We start from the raw sequence: 19,856 nt of genomic DNA on the forward strand, positions 1-19,856 counted from the left end.
AGAGCAGATATCTTATATTGATCCGACCTTTCGACAGTCAGCTTGCTGTATTTTCAACTAATTGACCATCCTTCTCCCAGAGACATCACTTACAATGACCGCCACTCTATCTTTCCCTGATGAGCCGCATTTTCGAGTATTGCTGCAACACTGCAGAGAGACATCCCCCAAGGATATCTTCTTCCAAGATCCTTCCTGTGGAATTGAAGCAAGCCACGACCAGTTCCTACAGGATGTTTTTCTCACACGACAGGGACTCCTCAACCAGCTGCCCAAAGCCCTCGTCAACGAACGAGGCATTATCCATGAAGAACATCCGTTCATCTGTATACTAAATCAGGGAAACTATGAATATATAGTGGCGGCTTTTGCAGTGCTCATGTTGGGGGGAGCAGTTGTTCCCTTGTGTGAGTCTTTTCTCCTTTCCGTCTGTCCTTGCTACTGCTCCGAGGTATAAAACCACAGTATTAATTGAAGCAGCCCCGTGTATTCTCCCAGAAGAAGCATCATTTTTAATGAAACAGTGCCAGTCCGTTGTGATGATGGCCGGATCGAGGGTGCTCGACCATGCCACTGCCATCCAACAATACGCTGTAAGCCAACAACAGACCGTTCATGTCAGGTCAATCTCCATTGATGGCCCTCAACAATGCATTGCAGCCTCCATCGACGAGACCATTATTATTGCGCCCGAGCGGCCTAGCATGCTCATCTTCACATCTGGCACTGTGGGACCTCCTAAGGGTGTCGTCCATACGCGTCACCTCCTGGCCCTACCCTACACGCCGTTGCGGAGCGGGATATATCTCAACTGCATTTCCTTGTGGACCGTTGGTGCCGTGAGACTCATCAAACAAACACTACACGCACGTCGCATCGAGATCATTTCTCCAGACCCTGGTGTTTTGTGGGAACGTCTACGAAAAGGCGGCGTCGTATTTCTAGCTGCCGTGATTCCAGTTTGGCAGGGTTTGATGGATTATTTTCAACAGAACCTTGACCACCTACCAGACGCCCAGCGAGAGGAGTATCTGTGTGGTCTGCGTGGTCTGCGTACTGCTATGCTAACTGGTGGAACACTGCCCGCGTCGAGACTGCGGTTTTGGAACGACCTAGGGAAACCGTTAAAGTTGTGCTACGGTGCGACGGAGCTGGGGAAAATATGTCTCGTCACGGGGAATGAGTCGAGTGCCGATCGAAATGTGAGCTTATACAAATTTTGTCCTCTGGGAAATATGGAGTTGACTGGATCCGGATATTCTAGAATTGCCTGGGACATCCAGTATCGGGAATCACAATCAAGCTTTCTGAAGGGGATCATGGGGAGCTGCTGATCAAAAGTCCAGCAGTATTCTCGCAGTACGTACTTTCGCCGACTTTGCTATACCAATCCGCCGACTGACCTAGATCAAAGCTATCTTAATGATCCCGCCACTACAAAAGCCGCATTTACAGATGATGGGTTCTACCGAACGGGTGATCTGGTCTCGCGAGAAGACACCGACTACTTCTTCCATGGCCGAGCCTCAACAGATTGTATGTGACTAGCAGCCCAAGAGAAAAGATCTATGATACTAACTATGCACTCCCAGTTATAAAATATTACGGCTACAAGATCCCCATTCCTACCCTCGAACAGAAGATCAACGATCTTCCGGATGTGAGGGAAGGCTACATCCTGGCCATGCCAGATCAACACTGCGGATACCGCGCTGCAGCTCTAATACGACCCGTAAAAAATGCCGATATTGATCATCGGGCGGCCTCATTTGATCTGCCACATTTGCACGAACAAATGGTGGCTGACAAGATACCTGCATTCATGTTGCCCACTGCCCTGCGGTTATTGCAGGACGAGGAGACAGTTCCGCGCACCGTATCGGGAAAGATTATCCGCAGGGATGCTGTGAAACAGTTCTTTCCCATGGACGATGATGGACGCTGTCCGGCGGCGGTCCAGGTGTGGCTGGCACGACCGTCGGTTTGTAAGGAAAGTATGAAACAGGCGTGGGATTGGGCTGGGGCACCGATGACATGAGGACCATCCAATGCCTGAGATTTTGTGTTCTTTTGGGGCTATAGAAAGCAGTGTTTCCGTTCTTTGATCTAGTTCAAGTTCATGGGGACGGGCAATACAAAAAGATAGACAGTTTTCTTTATTCAGGGTATTCTTGAACAATGAGACGAAATAGAAGCTCAACACATACACCAAAGCTTCCTGGCGCAGCTGATGAAATTACCGGTGAAGGGCTCCAGCGCAGAGCCCTGCAGGGCTGGGGGGGGGACTATGATTAACGTGCATGTTTAGCGTAGCCAAGGACGCAACAAAACGGTCAATGACATTCAATAACCCATATTATTACCTTTCTATCAATAAGACGTATATCAGGACCCCATCTGTATGCTGTATGTGGCTTATCATTTCGGCACGATATGGATGCTGCCTACTAGACCCCTTGCACGCCATCATGCACCACCAATATATACAAATCACATCAGCCCAAGATCTCCGTCATTCTCTCTCGCAATAACCCCAAATTGAGATAGACGGTGAAGAACTTAATCTGGCTCTCCTCTACCCCTTTTCCAAAAACAGCAAGGCCGTGCGCTTCGATCGGCCGCTGCTCAGGATCTCCCTTGACGACATAGGTGACCGTGGCTTCCTGATAGATGCGATCGTGTGTGACATCAACATGGCGGATAGTATGCTTCATGCTCTCGAGGCGGGCGAACTGGCGCCGGAAATGCGCGATAATCTCGGCGTGGCCATGCACTGGTGGCTGGCCGAGGAACTGCATTGTGCAGTCGGGGGCGTAGAAAGTCTCAACCCATATTTCAGGAGAAAGGGAATCGCCCATGCGGTGGAAGGATTGGAGCCATTCATGCGCAGCTGCTGCTGTTGGTGTTTCCGTTGACAAATTACTCATGTTTGGGGATTCAAGTTGGGAACCGAGTTGGGGAGGGACGATGATGTGGTAGAAAATAGTTTTCTTAGCATAGACTGATTAAATTGGATGATCTTCATGGTCAGCCCCTTGTGATAGATAGCCTATTATCTTGGTCCATGCAATAATACATAGTACTATGCACGATAGCCCGGATACAAAGCCATAGAATGCATAGGGGCGGCCCGAATCAATGGAGATCCACGGAGTACCGTGTGTGCATTTGATAGGATGCATCATTCGCATTAATTGCACATGCTGTGTATACTTGGCTTTCATGAGACTAAATATACATGGAAATCACCTGTTCACTCTCGTTATAAAGTTATCAGAAGCCATAGCCAAATCAAGCATCTCAATTCTCTTGTCATTCTTCTAAAGTGAATCCATTCGAAGCCCTAATCAAAGATGATTTTCAGTTCACGGCTTCCGTTGCCCCCAGTCCCCCAATGTGACGTGTTTAACTACATCTTTCACCACAGTCGACGAGACTACCCTCGCAGCCGTGTACTCTATCGCATTGATGGTACCGATGAGCAATTGACTCTGGCTGAGTTGGAGGCCCAGAGTCGACGCATGGCCCTCGTCCTCCGGACTCAATACAACATCAAGCCGCAAGATGTCGTCGCCATCTTTGCTTATGATAAAGTAAGAACTCACAGAATCTCGCGACTAATTTCCTTCTTCTAACAACTACCAGATCCAGTATCCTATCGCTTACTTTGGAGCGCTGGCGGCGGGCGCCACTGTTGCCCTGATTCCTGTGCAAGCATCTACTGCTGCTAGCGATATCGCTCGTCATCTGAAGCAGAGCGACGCCAAACTGTTGATTACCGATACCAATGTGCTATCCTTGGCCGAGGCAGCATGCACCCTACTAGATACCCGGTCTCTGTCTCTGGTTACCCTTGATGAGACTCCTAATCATCAGTATCCCTGCGTTGCTGCACTCCTCAATACAATCACAACCCATTGCCAAGAAGACATCTTCCACCTGCAGACACCTGAAGCTGCCGAAAATCATACTGCGTTTATCAACCGCACAAGTGGCTCAACTGGCAACATGAAATGTGTTCTAGTGAGTCACGCACACTTCATTGCCACCCTCGAAGGCACACGCGCGACCATACCCGCCAATACATCCCCCGACACAGACACTTGGGTCTCGCCATTATCACTCGGTTTTTTCATCAACGCGAAGCTGAGTATGGGACTCAATATCGTTCTAGGCATCCCGGTGGTCCTGGTACCATCCAAGCCAGACCTCGACGCCGCATCAGCTGTGGATATCATTTCCCGCCACAAAATCACATTCCTGTTCATTACACCCCCCTTGGCAGCACAGCTAGCGCGGTTCGAAACGTCGTCATCCCAGACAAAATCCATGAAATGGCTGCTTTCCGCTGGGGCCCCGATCCACGAAAATCTTCGAACAGAAGTATCTCGTCGTTTTCACGATATCCCACTAAGCCTTGAACTCGGCACTGCCGAGACAATGCTCGTCTCTATCCAATTTGACGAGGATTCTCGCGCCCCTGGGTCAACGGGTACTCTTGTGAGTGGGATAGAGGCCAAAGTCCTCGACCTGAAAACTGGACTGGAGCAGAATGGATCAGGCCCCAAATATGCAGGCGAGCTGCTCATTCGCAACTGTCTCGCCCGGTACCGAGGATATCAGAACAATGCAGTAGCAAATGCGGCTGCATTTGATGCCGAGGGCTGGTTTCATACGGGGGATTTCGGGTATTTAGATGCGAAGGGGAATCTGTATGTCGTAGATCGGATCAAGGAGATGATCAAGACTGGCGGGGGATATGGGTCGCACGTATCAGCAGCAGAGCTGGAGGCGGTCTTGTTTACTCATCAAGCTGTTGGGAGTGTGGTGGTTCTGGGGGTGCGTGAGGAATGCAGTCAGAGGGATCTGCCGACGGCGTTCGTGGTGCCCAAAATGAATGAAATGGGGCAGCTGGAGATGGGAAAGTTACAGCAGGCTATTGAGAAGTTTGCGGAGAAGAGATTGACCGGCTTGCAAAAATTGACTGGGGGTGTTCATTGTCTTTCCGAGTTGCCCCGAAAGGGTATCAAGGTCGATAGGTCGGCTTTGAGGGAATTGGCGAAGATGCGGCCCATGATTCAGTAGATTGAAAGTTCTACTTGGATTGGGTGTTGATGCATACTTCGGTCCTGGAAATGCCTGAAGGGGCCAAACTACACACCCGTGTTAGGGCTTCAGTTCTCAACGTATAAATTAGGAAATGTTCAAATTTTGGGGAAGTATTCAATGTCGGCTCAACTTGGACCAATTAATTCATCATTCTTATTATTTTCTTCGGCTTTCTATCTCTCCCTGCGTCAAACACATCCTTACTAAAGCATCTCAAGGGTGCGGTTACTACCACACGGTGAAAGGCGGCACAGGTTTGAGCGATGTATTCAGTGTGCATTCAAAGAGCTGAGCAATTTAACTAACCTGCAAGCTTCAACCATTGCAGTGAGAAGATAATCTCCTCAAACGCCGCCCCAGTCCCACGCCCGCCTTGTCACCGTCTCCTCTACCCCTATGTCCCAAACCTCCACGTTACCCGACAACCCTCCACCTTCTGTCAGGAAGAGTTTCTGCACGGCAGGATTACGTGACAGTTTACCTTCTGGACTACGAGGTAGCTCCTCATTCTTGTCCACAATGCGTAACACTGTTGGCAATTTGTAGATAGCCAACACTGTAGCCAAATCCTTCCGCAATTTGGCTAGCGACAATGAAACTTCTCCTCGGCCTAAACGCACGAGTGCACCAACGCGGTGTCCATAGCAATTGTCTGGGATGCTAAGCACGTACGCTTCAGTAATATAGGGCAAGTCCCATAGCTGCGATTCGACCTCGTAGACTGAGACGCGGAGGCCATTGAACCGGACGACTACGTTACTTGTCAACAGGTTTCCTCAAAATGAAACAACGTTAAAGATTGAAAGGGAAGATGAAGATGCAAACTTACAATCTGCCGATGCACGGCCGTCAAAGACGAACATGCCCTGTTCATCTTGGTGGGCAAGGTCCCCCGTACGATAGAAACCGTTGGCATCGAATGCCGCACTTGTGCGTTCTTCGTCATCGATATATCTATCATCATTAGATCCCATATCGCTGAACAGAAAGAATATGGGAAAAATCACCCGATCATCATTGTTGGGCTCTTGATGAGCAACTCCCCTCGGTCGCCATCTGCCAATTTGGCCTCGGTCTCAGCCAACGGACGCCCAATAATTGGCTAAAATCATGAACCAGCCAGTCAGTATAAGACCAAGTGAGTAAGATCCAGATCATCGATCATCTCACCTTCAATGCGGGACTCTCGCTCGAAAAATGAAACACCATCGCCTCCCTCCCCAACTCGGACGCCCCATACTTGACCGTCCACTCCCTCCCGCTGCGCAAACTGAGCCAGAACCTCTTTGCCGCCGGCAAAGGCATCCCGCCTCCGAACCACGCGACACGGATATTCCGAGCACCCTCATCATACATGAGACGTTCGTTCTCCGGTAGGCCTTGCAGTCTCTCCTCATAGTCTGTCATGAGAACCTGCCAGAAGCGAGTGGCACCCGCTAGCACGGTGACGCCACCGCCTCGAAGTCTCTCCCAAATAGGGGCTGGCTGGATTCCTGCCGGAAAGAGCTCAATACGCGCGCCGACGTACACCAGATCACTTAGATTCAGCACCCCGGGGAGACCGTTGACGGCGCGGTAGACTATGGCGATATCTTCGGCAGTGCAGTCGGGTGTGACGTGCGGGAAGAAGAGTTGACGCGGTAGGATGACACCCTTTGGGGGTCCGGTTGTGCCTGACGTGAAGAGGAGAAGACCTGGCTGGGTAGGGGGGAACTTAAGGGCTGGGTTAATCCGGGGTAGCTCAGAGAATGCCCTTGGGTTGTGTTGAATCGGTATTATGGGGCTTGGAGTGGCATTTGGTTGGGACTGGATGTCAGTAGCAAGCGGCATATGCTCTGGCTGAGCGAGAAGACAGATGGCATTGCATTTGTTGAGGAGCCAGCCGCCTTCTTCGGGGAGCACTTTGGTTGCTATGGAAGGTTAGAAGGCCACGATAGCGGGGGCTGTGCTTCCTACATAATGGTACGGCTGCAGCGCCTAGTGCAATAACGGCATATAAGGCAACGACGAAGTCGTAGCTCAGTGGAGCAAGAATTGCTATGTAAACTCCCGGGATTTTGAGACTTCCATGCTCATTGAGAAGGTCTTGGGGTAGTTGACAGAGAATGTTGGCACAAAAGGCCCCTACATCATGAAGGAATTGAGCCGTGGTGGCATCTTTGTTATGGGTTGGATCATGTATCAGAATGTTGGTGTTGACTTGAGCGTTGTGAAGCAGCTTTTTGAACAGGGGATCATTTGGGAGACCGACTTTTTGGCTAAGAAAAGACATGGTAAAGAATGATTATTGACGTCTTGCAAATATGAGAAGAAAAAAAGCAGAACCAGTGCGCTCAAATACAAATCAAAACTGCAGTTCTATGAAAAGCCAGTGGCGCCGCGATCTGCAAGGTACGATCTATCTAATATGCCTGATATACTAATACATCGTTCTGTGCCTTTTTCTGACCTCTCTTTTACCATTGTTGACTCGTCATATGTCGATCGATGTTGATGTTTATAACATAAAGCGGTGACACGCTTTCAAAAGAAGACGAAAGGACGAGGGATACTATCGCTGTGGATTACTCCAGACTTCAATCATTTTACTTTTACTATCATATGTAACGCATAGGTCCATTCCGTCATGAGCTTCCCAAACGAGACCTTCTTCCGACGTTTGGTTGAATTCGCCAATGGCCCAACCCGCGTCATTATTAGTGATGATATCTCAGGCATTAAGGTCACCTATCAACAGCTGTTGTCGGCAGTGCTTCGATGCCGGCAGGTTCTGCAGCAGCGACTGCCTCATATCGCCTTAGATAACACCAAGATGCTTCAAACACCTATGAGTATCGGTATCCTCGCCCCAGCAAGTGTAGAATTTGTTGTGGCATTTCTTGCAATCTTGTCCCTCGGTGGTACTATTGTTCCTCTATGTATTTCGTTCCCATCACTCTTTCACGCAGAAAGTCCTCGCTGACGAGCATCCACAGCCACAGCCGAATCTGCTGAAGCAACCTGGGACCGAATTGCTAAATGCAATGCGGAGTGTGTTTTATATAGTCCACAACAAGCTGAGCTCATGTGGCTCATTCGACGCCGAGCTCTTCTGACCACTGGCAAAGAGATTTACTCTGTAGCAATCAGTGCTCATGCGGGCAACACCTCACCAAGTCTTCAATTTGCCGCAGATCAACCGACAAACTTCTCATCCACACGTACTGCTCTTCTCCTCTTTACCTCGGGAACTATGGGCCCGCCCAAAGGAGTCCTCCACTCGCGCCAATTCTTCAATGCCGACGTGGACCCCATAGGCACAGAGGCAGATGCTCTACTCTTCACCCGAGCAGCGGGCTATATCGGCTCCATCCGCCTGATGGTCAACATGTTAATGCGAGGTATTCGCATTGAGCTTTGGCCATACTTGGTAGACGCGGACATGATCTGGGAGCGTCTGCGCCAGGGCGGAATCACCGTACTACATCTTCTGCCGACCACCTGGCGGAGTTTGATGCTCGTTTACCGCGATAAATTAAGCATGCTGCCCTCTATAGAGCGGGAAAAGTACTGCGCTGGGGCACGTCAACTGCGTGAAGCAACCGCTGGTGGTCAAGTGATGCTGCAGGAGGTCAAATTATTTTGGCGAGACATGCTGAGTGGGCGATGCGTGACTGTCATCTATGGCGGGACAGAGATGGGAATTTCGCCTTTCAAAGCGTTAGGAGATGATTCCCTCGTAGAGGTATGCCTCGCGCCTATTCCTATATTTGTTTCTTGTTCTTGGTTAGTATTTTCATGGTTATGCTGACACTGAGGGCTAGCGGAGTATCGGGAAACCTCTGTCGGGTATAGAGTTCAAGCTGAGTGAGGGCGACAAAGGAGAGTTGCTTGTCAAAACTCCTGTACTTTTTACAGGGCATGTTCTCCACCACAGGCCAAACCTCTGCACTATCTAATTGGCATCTACAGATACCTGGATAACCCCGAGGCTACACGCAATGCCTTTGATGACGATGGATTCTTCCGCACCGGCGATATCATCCGCTACAACGGCAGCGCGTATGAGATTGAAGGTCGGGCAGAATGTGACTGTGAGTAATCTAGCAGAAAGATTCACCCATCACTTCTAGGCTACATATGGACTAACACCTCCTGTAAATAGTTATTCCTACCTTTGGAGGCAGAGTATCAGCGCCCAAGATCTGTAAGGCTCTTCTTGACCTGCCCGAGGTGGCAGAAGGCCATATCTTCGCGGTTCCGGACCCCAAGTACGTCAATCATGTGGCGGCTTTGGTGCGTCTACACCCTAGTACCACTCTTTGTCAAGAAGGTGGCACGTTGAATCTGACCACCTTACGACGTGATCTGGCGCATTCACTTACAGAGCACGAGCTACCGACTCTGCTCCGGCTTGTGGGAGCTATGGAGGATGTTCCACGGGGAGTATCGGGAAAGCTGATGTACAAGAAAGCCCGCGAGCAATTCTTTCCGCCGGGATCAGCATCTCTACCAGACGTGGAGAGGCTTGAGTGATAGAGTGGGCTGATTACCTTCACTTCGCATATTCTTGGCTTTGATCAAAGTTTTAAAATTGATCCAAGCTGTCAGATCTCTCTGGTTGTAAATCTAGAAGTTAAAGATGGAGGGTTTTCCTCGTTTAACACAAGGTCACAACAGTAAAGCACATGGAGTATTGTCTATCTAACTGGCCTCAATGGCAAGAACATGAATAGCTACATTGGACTAGAAATATTATTGCAAGGCGCGCCATTCAGAATATTAAATAAATTACAAAACAATGTGTTAAACGAACTAGCTAGGAGTTGTAAAATTGTTCAACTATGAAGGTTATTGCAGCGAGGGTTTGGGAAGAGCATATCTCAGGGCTTCTAGGCATCACCTGATGCCTTTCTGATATGGTCGTTCGTTACACGTCTATCATCTAACAACTTCAAAGGTCTTCTACCTTCTCATTCACACTTACTAGCTCCATTACCCTCCTCGCATCTTAGTCTCTATTCTTTCGTTGTCAATTAGCCCCAGAATATGCTCCTAGGAAGCGCGGTAGACGATCGACCGGAACCAAATTGATGCATGTGCATACTGGCGGCTGAAGTGTGCCAGCTAAATCTTTGGAATGCTCCACGAGCGGCAATGGGAAAAGCTGGCGCTAAGTTGTTCATCTCGCAATAACTTGACAGATATAGGATCAGTATGGGACGTTTGCATTTTACACCATGAGGACAACGCTTTATCATAGGATACCTGTAAATTTTAACCAAGGCAACAATTAAAATGAAAAAAATACTATTTGAGGCCCTGTTGGCAAGTTCATTATTTCTGGGGGGCTATTCTTGCTTGTTTAGCCACCGGACTATCAACGCTTCCAAAGTTGCCATAAAACTTGACAGTCAGGTTTTTAGCCACGTCCCTCATACAATCGTATACAATCAAGACCATCACAGTTTTTGCCCAGGTAACAGAATTTATCTTTGAAACGAACTGTTGTACAGAAAAGATCTACTCCGTATTCGCCAGTTGCTTCAGCAACCAGAGCTCCCCATCGAAAATGCCACCTTCAAACCCTTCAGCACCGTCATCCATTCTCCTGAAAAAGTAGACATTGGAGATCTCCACTCCATTTACCTCCAGGGAAAGCCAAATAATTGCGGAGTTCTCGCCTATGGCCTCAACTCTGTGCCCTGTCACTTCGGGGATTCCTTTCAGTCTGTCCAAAGGCTCGGCGATCAGTGCCACATACTGCGATGGATCAGATAGTTGAGTGATGTTGCCGTTCGCGAACAAAGAAATGGTTGGGAGGTAATAAGTGGCCATTTTGGTAGCCCGCTCGGTTGAACTCTTGAAGAGAGGCGAGGTGAGAGCGGCGCAATAAGAGACGATGTGATTCTTGGCAGCGGCGCTTATAACGATAGTGTCTTGCTTGATAGCCATGGTGAAGCTGTTCTGAGTTTCAACAAAAATGCTTTTAGGTCAAAAAGGAATAAGATGATTGTGGGTTCTGGTATGTTCCAGGATAGCAAGTTGAATCTACTCATGTGAAGAAGTCGGTTTCTTATAGAAGATACTTCAATTACCGTAGGACGCTATATCCGTCTATTCGCCGTTTCACCACCGTCCTCTGATATATACTCGGCCGAATCTGATCAGGAAGTCCGCTTCTGCATGGCAGTTCGGCCGATTACCCCCGAGATTCTGAATTTAGGGCAGGATAGGATAACAACCTTGGTAGCCTTCATATACGTATGCTTGACCGCAAACAAAATGAATCACAGAGAAGCTCTGCACCCTTTCTTAAAATTCCTTTTATCTACCATTATTGACTCCTGTGTATCTCCTAGAGTATCCAATTACCCACCAAATCTGTGTTCACCAAGCTGTCGAAGAAAACCAGATCATCTTCTCCAAAAGACCAATCACTGGCATCAAGACCATCTTGGATGCCCGGTATCTCGGGAAATTGAAAATGACCACCAGAAATCTGCAAAATAGTATCTTCCGTCTCCACACTATCACCAGCATGACTCCCTTCATTTGCATCTGTTTCATGAAACATCCGTTTCCTGGTGTGAGTATTAAGACTCGGTGTGTATTCTGCTCCCATTCTAGAAGAAGAAACATCGGATTCAGCAGGCCTAAGAAAGGAGGGATTTTGGCATGCATTTGCTCCGACAATCCGCTCGCCTTCTAACGGCTGCACGGCACCACCACGCGCAATCCGTATCACTCCGAAAAAGGGGATTTCAAGACGCATTTTGTCCGACTGGGTTTCCCCACGAAGGAACCGTTGAAGCGTGTGAATGACTGAGATGCTCTGGGTACCAACCGACATCACAGCACCATGCTGCTGAAGTCTCTCAAAGTTCTGAACAATCGTCTCTACAAGGCGAGTATCCTCATATCGCTCTTGTAGGATATTTTGATCCGTGCTTTCTTTGGCGCCGAGGAGACCCAGAAGAATAGTTGTCGCTGCCGTGAAAGCCTGAAACTCGAGGAGGTTGGAGAAGAGAAGCGTATCATGACATTCACAAATGGAAATCCATCTCTTGATCAGATTTCGGCCTGCAGTCAGGCAGGATATGCGCGAATATTCATATCGTCGATCAGTTGCGGCGCGCAGCATGAACGGTAGATGCAAAAGCATCTCCAGTTCGAAATGCCAGATTTGGCACATCATTCGCTCAAATTGAACAGACGCTTCTTTGGTGCGACTTTTGAGTATGGTACAAGGTATTTCCCACCATTCTAGTGGCATTTGCTCTGCGAGCGAATCGAGTTGTTCCCCTATTTTTTGGGTGGTGGAAAAGGAATGGGTGCAATCATATTGGTTGCGAGCCGAAATTAGGCCAGCTAGGTGGTATAACTGGCTATGATAGAGATATTCAGGAGATAGCCACGTAGCGTTTTCACCACATGGGAAGGCTGCTGAGCCACTGATTGACGGAACACCGAGTATGGTGGACAGGTATCGTTCCTAATTGTTTAGCGTGATTATGTGGAAAATGAGGTGGTTAACTTACTCCTCTCGATACCTGATACCATAAATGACGTTTCTTCATCTTAGACAGATCAAAATCGTCCGTAGATGAATCGACAGCCACTCGGTGAAGACCCAAAAGCTGAGCTATCGCGATGGCTTTTCGGAATGATAGCCACGATCTTCGAAGATTACCGGAGTTGACCTCGTATATTCCCATAAGTGCAAGACACTCAATACTTTCGATATTTCCCATCAACTCATCGTCGGAGGTGACGTTTCGAACGATAAAATCAATTATATCGCACATCAGATCTCGAAGTGGTTTTGTAGTTTGGAATCTTCGCACATCCATTTTTGGTGGAAGCTGCTGAATGCAGATTGCAATGCAGAGAAGGAGTCTCGCTACATGCAGCGGATCTCCCTTTGAAACATTGTATACATCGAACGTGCCGTGAAAGTCATTCTCTGTTACATCTGGTAGATGCGGCATCATATGTTGCTGTATCAGCCACCATCCATGACTTGAAGAGAAAAGAAGATCGACATCCGCTTGACAAGGCAATATTTTAGCTAGCCTTTGGCGGAGGATCTCGAGCTTTCCTATCGGGAAACTAACTTCAGCCTGCGCCCCATATCCACCAGAGCGTGAGGCCACGAAAGGTCTAGTCTCGTGAGTCATTGCTGGACTGGCTAAAGGGGCCGGATGACCATTCTGACTCGTCTTCGTTGTTTCCATCAGGGTCTCTAGCAATGACTCTACTCTTGCCATACGCTGAGCCAATGGTGAGTCGTCAGCATGATGTGGTAAAGGATCATCCACATACTCCTGGCTGAGGCAGGGAGTGCTTCTCTCTAAACATCCAGCGCAGATCGAGAGATCCGAGGTAGGATTACATTTGACTTTTCTTCTTTTGCCTATTCATTGTCAGTCTTCGCTCGGTTACGGAGATATGTGCTTACACTCCAAACAGCTCTTCGTTCCTTTACGGACTCTTTTCCGCCGGCACTCTTCGGAAATTAAGCTACCCGACATCGTGACAGAGTCTACACAGACTTGAAAGTGGGAAAAGCCCGTGTAATGCGGAGCACGTAGTTTCGGGGGAGTCAATACCTAATTCTGGAACTGTGAAGTCGGTCAGGTTCGGCCGAACCCGACCGGAGGCTTTCGTAGCCAATGATAATCTACTGCCCAGGCGCAGCTTACAATAACCAAAAGTCTTTGGAATTTCGTTTTGCTCTTCTTTTAGTCTGATTGTAATACCAGACAGAAACCTCTGGTTTTTAGCTTCAATTTAAGTGGTACTATTACTGGCGCTTTGAAAAGAGAAAAAGATAACATCATTCCGCAAGAATAAACCGCGCTGCTGACTTGGCTATGCTAATATTGCGCGAGATAAAGATTGTGAAGGAGAAAGGCGACCTGCTCAAGGCAAGTTGGCACAACAGCAACAGCATGCAATCCTAACCTGATGATGTTCTGCTCATACGTGATGGATCAACACATACCATAGTAGCCTGCCCACTAAAGTCCTGGCCTGGGTCACGCAAGTGGATTTTGCTGGTCCCTGGAAGCTTTGGTCCACCAACGTATACCCCATACGGTCCCCCAAAGGATGGCCGATGTACCATCTCTATCTGAAGCTGCTTAGCCCATTCCTTGAAAGGTATATTGGCCTTCTCAGCATCAAAATGGAAATTCGAGGGATTCACGCCCGAGAAAGACTGTGCGTCCTGTTGTCCACGTTCCAAATACAAGTTGTCATGCAATGTTATAGATCGTCCTCGGTACCCAAGAACGGATAGTTCGACGTATTGCGGTTTGAGATGATCTGCCCAGAATTCGAAAACGCGCTTCCAGAGTCCCTGCATCTCGGTTTTGACTTCGGTAGACATTGAAGTGACCCAACTATCGCTGTTTGGAGTCAGGGGTCCTAGGTCTGGTGCTGATGTTATACTATCAACTAAACTGACTAATCTCAGACTCAGTCGTTTCAACGTTGGGGCTGCTGTCCGTAGAAATTCTTCGAGGCTACTCACTGTCACCTCAATCGAATGAAGATGAAGTTCCTCTAGCTGAGTGAATTGAATCCTTTGAGAGACGTGCTTGAAGAAAAGAGGGGAAATCTCTTCTATGGGGCTCCATTGAGCAAAGTGTAGAGTCTTTAGTGTCGGTGCAGTCGTGACCATGATATTGAGAAGACGTTTCAAGGTGTCTTCATCGAAGTTTTCTCGTCCGTGATCTTTGAGGCGAATGCACATATGTAGAGTCTTCAGATCCTTCAAGAGCGGAAGCAGTGATTGATACTGTGACTCTGGCAGTTGGAAAAGTTTCAACTTCATGCCGCAAAAGCTATGGCTGCATGTGTGGAGGGCTTGAACCTTTCGACCGGATTTTATTATGGCGTTGAGTAGTTGCGAGAATACCAAACTGTAAGGCATGAACGATACGCTCTGATGAAACATTGGGCAATTCTTGAAGTTGAAATGACTTTTTAATTCTCGTAAGCCCAAACAAGTAAAGTCAGTGTTCCTTGCTGTATTCAGGAGGAACCTTGTCTCGTAAGACCGTAGCCCAAGGGCGACAGCGTTCTCGAGGCGCGGTAGGCATTTTTCAAGTCGATCTAACAGTCCCGGGGATTCGACAATGGCACGGTGTTCTGCCATTGTAGCTTCGTAGACGGCAAACAGAGCCTCGAGCTCAGCCTGAACTTCATTGTGTTCTTCCGTTGTTGGATGACGTCCCAATGTCAACAAATATTTCCTATTGTCCACCTTTGTAAAACTTGCCTTGCCCAAGTTTGCCCAGTGATCGAACAAGTTCGGGATGATCCAAATTTCTTCAACCGAGCCACGAAGGGATTCACTGGCTGCAACATGCTCCAAGCGGTCAAGACCTTCACGGGTGAGAAGAAGTGTGATTTTTTTGAAATATCGCGTTGCATAGGCTTCCAGTGTGTTGTCGTATATTTTGCGGCAAGAAATCCGGAGTGCGCCCCATTCTTGAGGCTGTAGATGCTCACAAATACCAGCCAACAGCTCTAAAGGCAAATCCGTAATCGACATATTGCGCGGCTTTATTTAGTCCGCACCAAGTTAATCACTATTGGTGGCCTTGAATTTTCGATCACGTGAGCCGCGAAGGATGATGGGATTGAACGAGAATGAGATTCACAAGGAATTCCATACAGAACTCGACCCAAGAGGTGCCCAGACAAAGCTTAAGTACCGGTAATTCAGTGGCGTCGGAGCTAAGTCCGGCTGTCGCAGAAAGCCCATTGTTTACGGCCCACACTTGATCACCGGTCGCGCGACCATAAAGCGGCGCTCGCCTCAAATCCGACAAATAGAGATAACAATCAGACGAGGCATTGGCAGAATGGTTAAGTTGAAGAACTGAATTGCGAGTACTAAAAGCCGGGAGAAAGCCTCAAATCAAACAAGCAAAGTTTGGCGGACTCGGATTTAGATGCAAATGAATCTAGCTATGCACTGAAACGGTCTAGGCGTATACGTAACAAGCTAACTTTCTATAGTTAGAAATCAAGATTTCCGGCGCACTCGCTCAATCAAAAGATCCTCTCTAAAGCCCTAGCCTCTAGAAGAAGACGAATCACATGGACGAACAAGCAGCCATAGTGATTAAAGCTCGGTCCTAGACTACCAAATTCGGTACGAAATGGAATGGCTACAGATTCCTCGACAAAATGTTCGGACTGCGGCGGATCTGAGAAACAACGATCATCTTGAGTGGTTCGCCCCGCCTGCTATAACAAAGGTTTCGCGGCATCAGTATGCTGTACTTCGAATCTAGCATCCACGTGAAATACTCTGAGCTTTCTCGACTAGCGAATCCTCACTGTTGTCTACTTTTGTTTTTTCTGTTTTATCGACAGATGTTGCATGATATATGACAGACTAGCTGTGGTTTCCATTCATGGCCGGTGCCCGCAATTCGAGAGCATAGACATCCGCCACCCGGCTGCCTAAGGATGCCTAGAAGATAGCGCTAACTCTCCTTTTGGGTCTAGCACGTCCTAATCAAATTTTTATAAGGTTCTCGAATATGCCCTTCTCTGATGGTTTCTCGTTTTCATGCTCAACTGCAACCAAAAACATGGCCTCATTCAATCTTCCCCCAGAGCTCCTCGCGATTATCACTTCTTTGTCAGACACAGAAACTCTCAAGGCCCTAAGGCTGACCAGCCGTTCCTTCTGCACACATGCATCGAGAAGCCTCTTTTCTACAGTCTCGTTATATACAGATGACAAAAGCTGTGAGGGCTTTATGTCAATCATGGCAGATCCAGATTTGAAAGGACATGTCCGTAAGATTTGCCTCAATACTGTGGAGGTGGACTACGTAAGTGAACCGCCTTAACGAGATGCAATGGTAAACACTATTGTTCAATCAACAGGCGACTAATACGCCGCAAACTAGGACTCGGATGATGAGTACCAAGATGAGCTACCTTCAAGATGGAAAGACCTCCTACCCGAGCTTTCAAAATTTTCAAATCTCGAAAACGTTGCTCTACGCTTCGACAAAACATGCTCGATGGGTGATAATATTTTTGAGCCTCACCAGTCAATTGAGTATCGAGAAAGTATCCTGCAATGGCTTGCTACGGGGCTGTCATCTCTTAAGCGACCATTGGAAGAATTGGCGATTCAGAACCAACAGAATGTAACACCGTTGAGTCCGGATTTTCAACGGATATTGAGCACGCTGGGTTCACTAAGGCTGAATGTTGTTCATGAATATGAGCCTGCGGCTCCCGAAACTGAAATCGAGGTTTGTGATGTCTGAAGCTTGATCGCAGGCATCATATATGCCTATACATTGTTCTTTTTCACTGACCTGTCGGAATATCTAACAGAAAGAGGAATTGGAAGAATTTTACGCACGCATACTGCCGTCAGTCTGGCTGAAACCCACAATGGGATCACTGCGAAAGCTTTCTCTATATTCCAACTTTTACTGGGGGTTCTGTCCCAAATTCAGCCTCGAGGGGATCCATTGCCCCAATTTACAGTCACTCACTTTGGGGAATTTTTCATTTTTTGAGGATCAGCAACTGGACTGGATATTGTCGCACTCGTCAACGCTGCAAGAGCTTTACCTCGACGATTGTCCCATTTTATTCCGAACACTCATACTGGATGAAGAATCCGATCTTGCCAAGTGCCCGATACCAAAATCTAACATGACATTGCAACGGTCTGATGAGTGGATGAAGTCCTGGTTCTACTATTACCCACGCCGGTGGAGTGATTATTTTGCCTCGTTCGGTGCAGGGCTGCCACTCCTCCGTCATTTCGCAATTGGTCACAGCGAAGCATGGGATTCAGAACTTGGGATGCCGTTTACGACGAACCCGGACCTGATTCCCGCATTGATGCGTGATCGGTACATGGCGTTTGATGGCGGCATTGGACCCTCGCAGTTTCTTTCACCGCGGCTTGAGAGCGAGAGAAAAGACTGGCCGCAATGCGATGACGAAGATCGCACAGCTTTGAAGGCTTTATATCATAAGATCAACCAGCCGGTAGATTGTGGAGAGTTTACTTTAGGATCTTATGAGGTGATTGATTTGGTAGCCTCACGATAATTGATGAATTGAAATCCACTACTAGGATGCACTCAAACAAGCTTTAATTGTCGCTACTTCGTCTCTTCTAATGGGCCTAGGTCCAATCAGGTAGCGTAGTCGTAAATAACACCTACAGCCGAGCTCGGGATATTTGAACATCATGAAATAATATGAAAATATTTCTCTGGACTTCTATATTGAAAATCAGAATCGTGAGATACCAAACGCGAATCACAGTCACTTGCTCCAAAGAAAACGAGAAGTAAGAGCTGATGTGGCAGTTGAAGAGACAAGGCGGCAAATTTCCGAAGCACTTCAGGGCTTGGCATCCCGCAAAAAGCCACAATCGCCTCATTTTCATATCTGCGACTCGAGTTCAACCACAAGCATCTTGAGTAGACCACTTCCTGTTTGTCATTTCAAAAGAAAGCTGCGAAGATGACTATCAACCACAATTTCACCCTGCCAACCTCGGTGCAAGAGCTGCCTGTCAGCCCGGATTCGAAATTCTTTATTGCCTTCGTCTCCTCACCAGATCCCATTACCAAACAGCCCTGGTGTCCAGACGTACGCGCTGCTCTACCATTTATCCACGAGGCTTTTGTTGGTGACGATGCGCCAACCCTTGCTATCGTCGAAGTTGGACAAAAGCCAGAGTAAGTTCTACCACGGTGTTTTTTGTTTCTTTTTCGATCCTTGTTTCTCTTTTTTTTATACAAATATAGAATTTTCGATCCCTCTTTTGGGCTACAATTAGCTAATGTTGTAATTTCCAGGTGGAATAATCCTCAAAATGTCTACCGCACAACTTGGAGCACTAAGAATATTCCAGCGCTAGTACGCTACCAGAATGTTCATGGAGAGGTTACCGAGACCACAAGGCTAGTGGAAAACGAGATCTTGGACAAACAAAAGCTGCAGGCCTTCATGGTCTAATTACGACAGCATTATGGGTTGATTGTGCGTGGAACTCAAATTGCTAGTTGCCATATTCAATGATGTCTTACTGTATTCAGGTTCATAAAAGGCCAAATCATAGCTTATTAATGTGGAACTGAATGAACTCCGTATCATCCGTAGTTAAGACATACTTGCCGATAGGCATACATATCTCATCAGCACAATATTCGAGTACGGAAATATTAGCCCCCTGAGAAGAGTCGGTTGGCTCAATTTACTTCCCGGTTAAGACGCAGGTGAGCACTAAGAACAGGGCAAAAAGAGGACCCCGGTTTTAAGCTTTGACTCCTTTCAACACTAAACCTATTTAATCCAGATATATCGTACTCGTATTTCTTGCTTATTCTTCACTAAAGTTGATGCAAAAGTTGAGGAATTCCTTGGCATTAAGGATCGCAATGCGTTGGCTGTCGTAGGTATAGAGCCCTACTGGTGGACTCTAGATTTACCTTCTGCTCAAGACCCTGTAGACGGGAGTTCGGCATTTCTAGCAGGCCCAAGCGGGACATGGAGAAATGCGGGGAGACGGTGGGCAATTTACTTTTGATACTATACTTTCGTCACTTCCGTTGCCCGATCCCGGGAAACGGCTTTTGAACTTCGGGTATGGCAATTTCAAAGGCAGAAATCTACCCAATGAAGCTCTCTGATCATAGGTGTTATATTGACCATGGCTTTGATTAATCCAGAAATGGGAGGCCAAACCCGGGGGCTCT

The 19,856-nt window shown here is 47.7% G+C and overlaps 11 protein-coding genes across 11 annotated transcripts; 6 read left to right on the plus strand and 5 right to left on the minus strand.

Annotated features, from left to right (window-relative positions):
• Window positions 1-94: 94 nt before the first annotated feature.
• N7511_002426 (class I adenylate-forming enzyme family protein) lies at window positions 95-2,038 on the plus strand (the record flags this gene model as incomplete). Its single annotated transcript, XM_057124851.1, has 5 exons — window positions 95-407; window positions 481-1,202; window positions 1,265-1,359; window positions 1,415-1,536; window positions 1,593-2,038. 5 exons carry the CDS (start codon window positions 95-97, stop codon window positions 2,036-2,038), a joined length of 1,698 nt encoding a protein of 565 aa, XP_056987010.1.
• Window positions 2,039-2,495: 457 nt separating this feature from the next.
• On the minus strand, window positions 2,496-2,927 carry N7511_002427 (nuclear transport factor 2 family protein; the record flags this gene model as incomplete). Its single annotated transcript, XM_057124852.1, has 1 exon — window positions 2,496-2,927. The coding sequence occupies one exon, from the start codon at window positions 2,925-2,927 to the stop codon at window positions 2,496-2,498; it is 432 nt and encodes a 143-aa protein (XP_056987011.1).
• Window positions 2,928-3,353: 426 nt separating this feature from the next.
• Window positions 3,354-5,085, plus strand: N7511_002428 (AMP-binding enzyme domain protein; the record flags this gene model as incomplete). Its single annotated transcript, XM_057124853.1, has 2 exons — window positions 3,354-3,593; window positions 3,646-5,085. 2 exons carry the CDS (start codon window positions 3,354-3,356, stop codon window positions 5,083-5,085), a joined length of 1,680 nt encoding a protein of 559 aa, XP_056987012.1.
• Window positions 5,086-5,453: 368 nt separating this feature from the next.
• On the minus strand, window positions 5,454-7,381 carry N7511_002429 (class I adenylate-forming enzyme family protein; the record flags this gene model as incomplete). The annotated part of the gene is made up of 5 exons (XM_057124854.1): window positions 5,454-5,860; window positions 5,939-6,063; window positions 6,117-6,211; window positions 6,280-7,019; window positions 7,066-7,381. 5 exons carry the CDS (start codon window positions 7,379-7,381, stop codon window positions 5,454-5,456), a joined length of 1,683 nt encoding a protein of 560 aa, XP_056987013.1.
• A 354-nt stretch (window positions 7,382-7,735) lies between these two features.
• On the plus strand, window positions 7,736-9,624 carry N7511_002430 (class I adenylate-forming enzyme family protein; the record flags this gene model as incomplete). Its single annotated transcript, XM_057124855.1, has 5 exons — window positions 7,736-8,027; window positions 8,085-8,833; window positions 8,913-8,974; window positions 9,061-9,182; window positions 9,254-9,624. 5 exons carry the CDS (start codon window positions 7,736-7,738, stop codon window positions 9,622-9,624), a joined length of 1,596 nt encoding a protein of 531 aa, XP_056987014.1.
• A 987-nt stretch (window positions 9,625-10,611) lies between these two features.
• N7511_002431 (uncharacterized protein) lies at window positions 10,612-11,043 on the minus strand (the record flags this gene model as incomplete). The annotated part of the gene is made up of 1 exon (XM_057124856.1): window positions 10,612-11,043. One exon carries the CDS (start codon window positions 11,041-11,043, stop codon window positions 10,612-10,614), a length of 432 nt encoding a protein of 143 aa, XP_056987015.1.
• Window positions 11,044-11,446: 403 nt separating this feature from the next.
• N7511_002432 (fungal specific transcription factor domain-containing protein) lies at window positions 11,447-12,283 on the minus strand (the record flags this gene model as incomplete). The annotated part of the gene is made up of 1 exon (XM_057124857.1): window positions 11,447-12,283. One exon carries the CDS (start codon window positions 12,281-12,283, stop codon window positions 11,447-11,449), a length of 837 nt encoding a protein of 278 aa, XP_056987016.1.
• Window positions 12,284-14,050: 1,767 nt separating this feature from the next.
• N7511_002433 (uncharacterized protein) lies at window positions 14,051-15,652 on the minus strand (the record flags this gene model as incomplete). The annotated part of the gene is made up of 1 exon (XM_057124858.1): window positions 14,051-15,652. One exon carries the CDS (start codon window positions 15,650-15,652, stop codon window positions 14,051-14,053), a length of 1,602 nt encoding a protein of 533 aa, XP_056987017.1.
• Window positions 15,653-16,883: 1,231 nt separating this feature from the next.
• N7511_002434 (uncharacterized protein) lies at window positions 16,884-17,396 on the plus strand (the record flags this gene model as incomplete). The annotated part of the gene is made up of 2 exons (XM_057124859.1): window positions 16,884-16,949; window positions 17,028-17,396. 2 exons carry the CDS (start codon window positions 16,884-16,886, stop codon window positions 17,394-17,396), a joined length of 435 nt encoding a protein of 144 aa, XP_056987018.1.
• Window positions 17,397-17,793: 397 nt separating this feature from the next.
• Window positions 17,794-18,198, plus strand: N7511_002435 (uncharacterized protein; the record flags this gene model as incomplete). Its single annotated transcript, XM_057124860.1, has 1 exon — window positions 17,794-18,198. The coding sequence occupies one exon, from the start codon at window positions 17,794-17,796 to the stop codon at window positions 18,196-18,198; it is 405 nt and encodes a 134-aa protein (XP_056987019.1).
• Window positions 18,199-18,618: 420 nt separating this feature from the next.
• N7511_002436 (uncharacterized protein) lies at window positions 18,619-19,116 on the plus strand (the record flags this gene model as incomplete). The annotated part of the gene is made up of 2 exons (XM_057124861.1): window positions 18,619-18,836; window positions 18,957-19,116. The coding sequence occupies 2 exons, from the start codon at window positions 18,619-18,621 to the stop codon at window positions 19,114-19,116; spliced, it is 378 nt and encodes a 125-aa protein (XP_056987020.1).
• Between the last annotated feature and the right edge of the window lie 740 nt (window positions 19,117-19,856).

Source organism: Penicillium nucicola (genome assembly GCF_028828085.1).
Source record: "Penicillium nucicola strain IBT 29836 chromosome Unknown utg000002l, whole genome shotgun sequence".
Lineage (NCBI taxonomy): Eukaryota > Fungi > Ascomycota > Eurotiomycetes > Eurotiales > Aspergillaceae > Penicillium > Penicillium nucicola.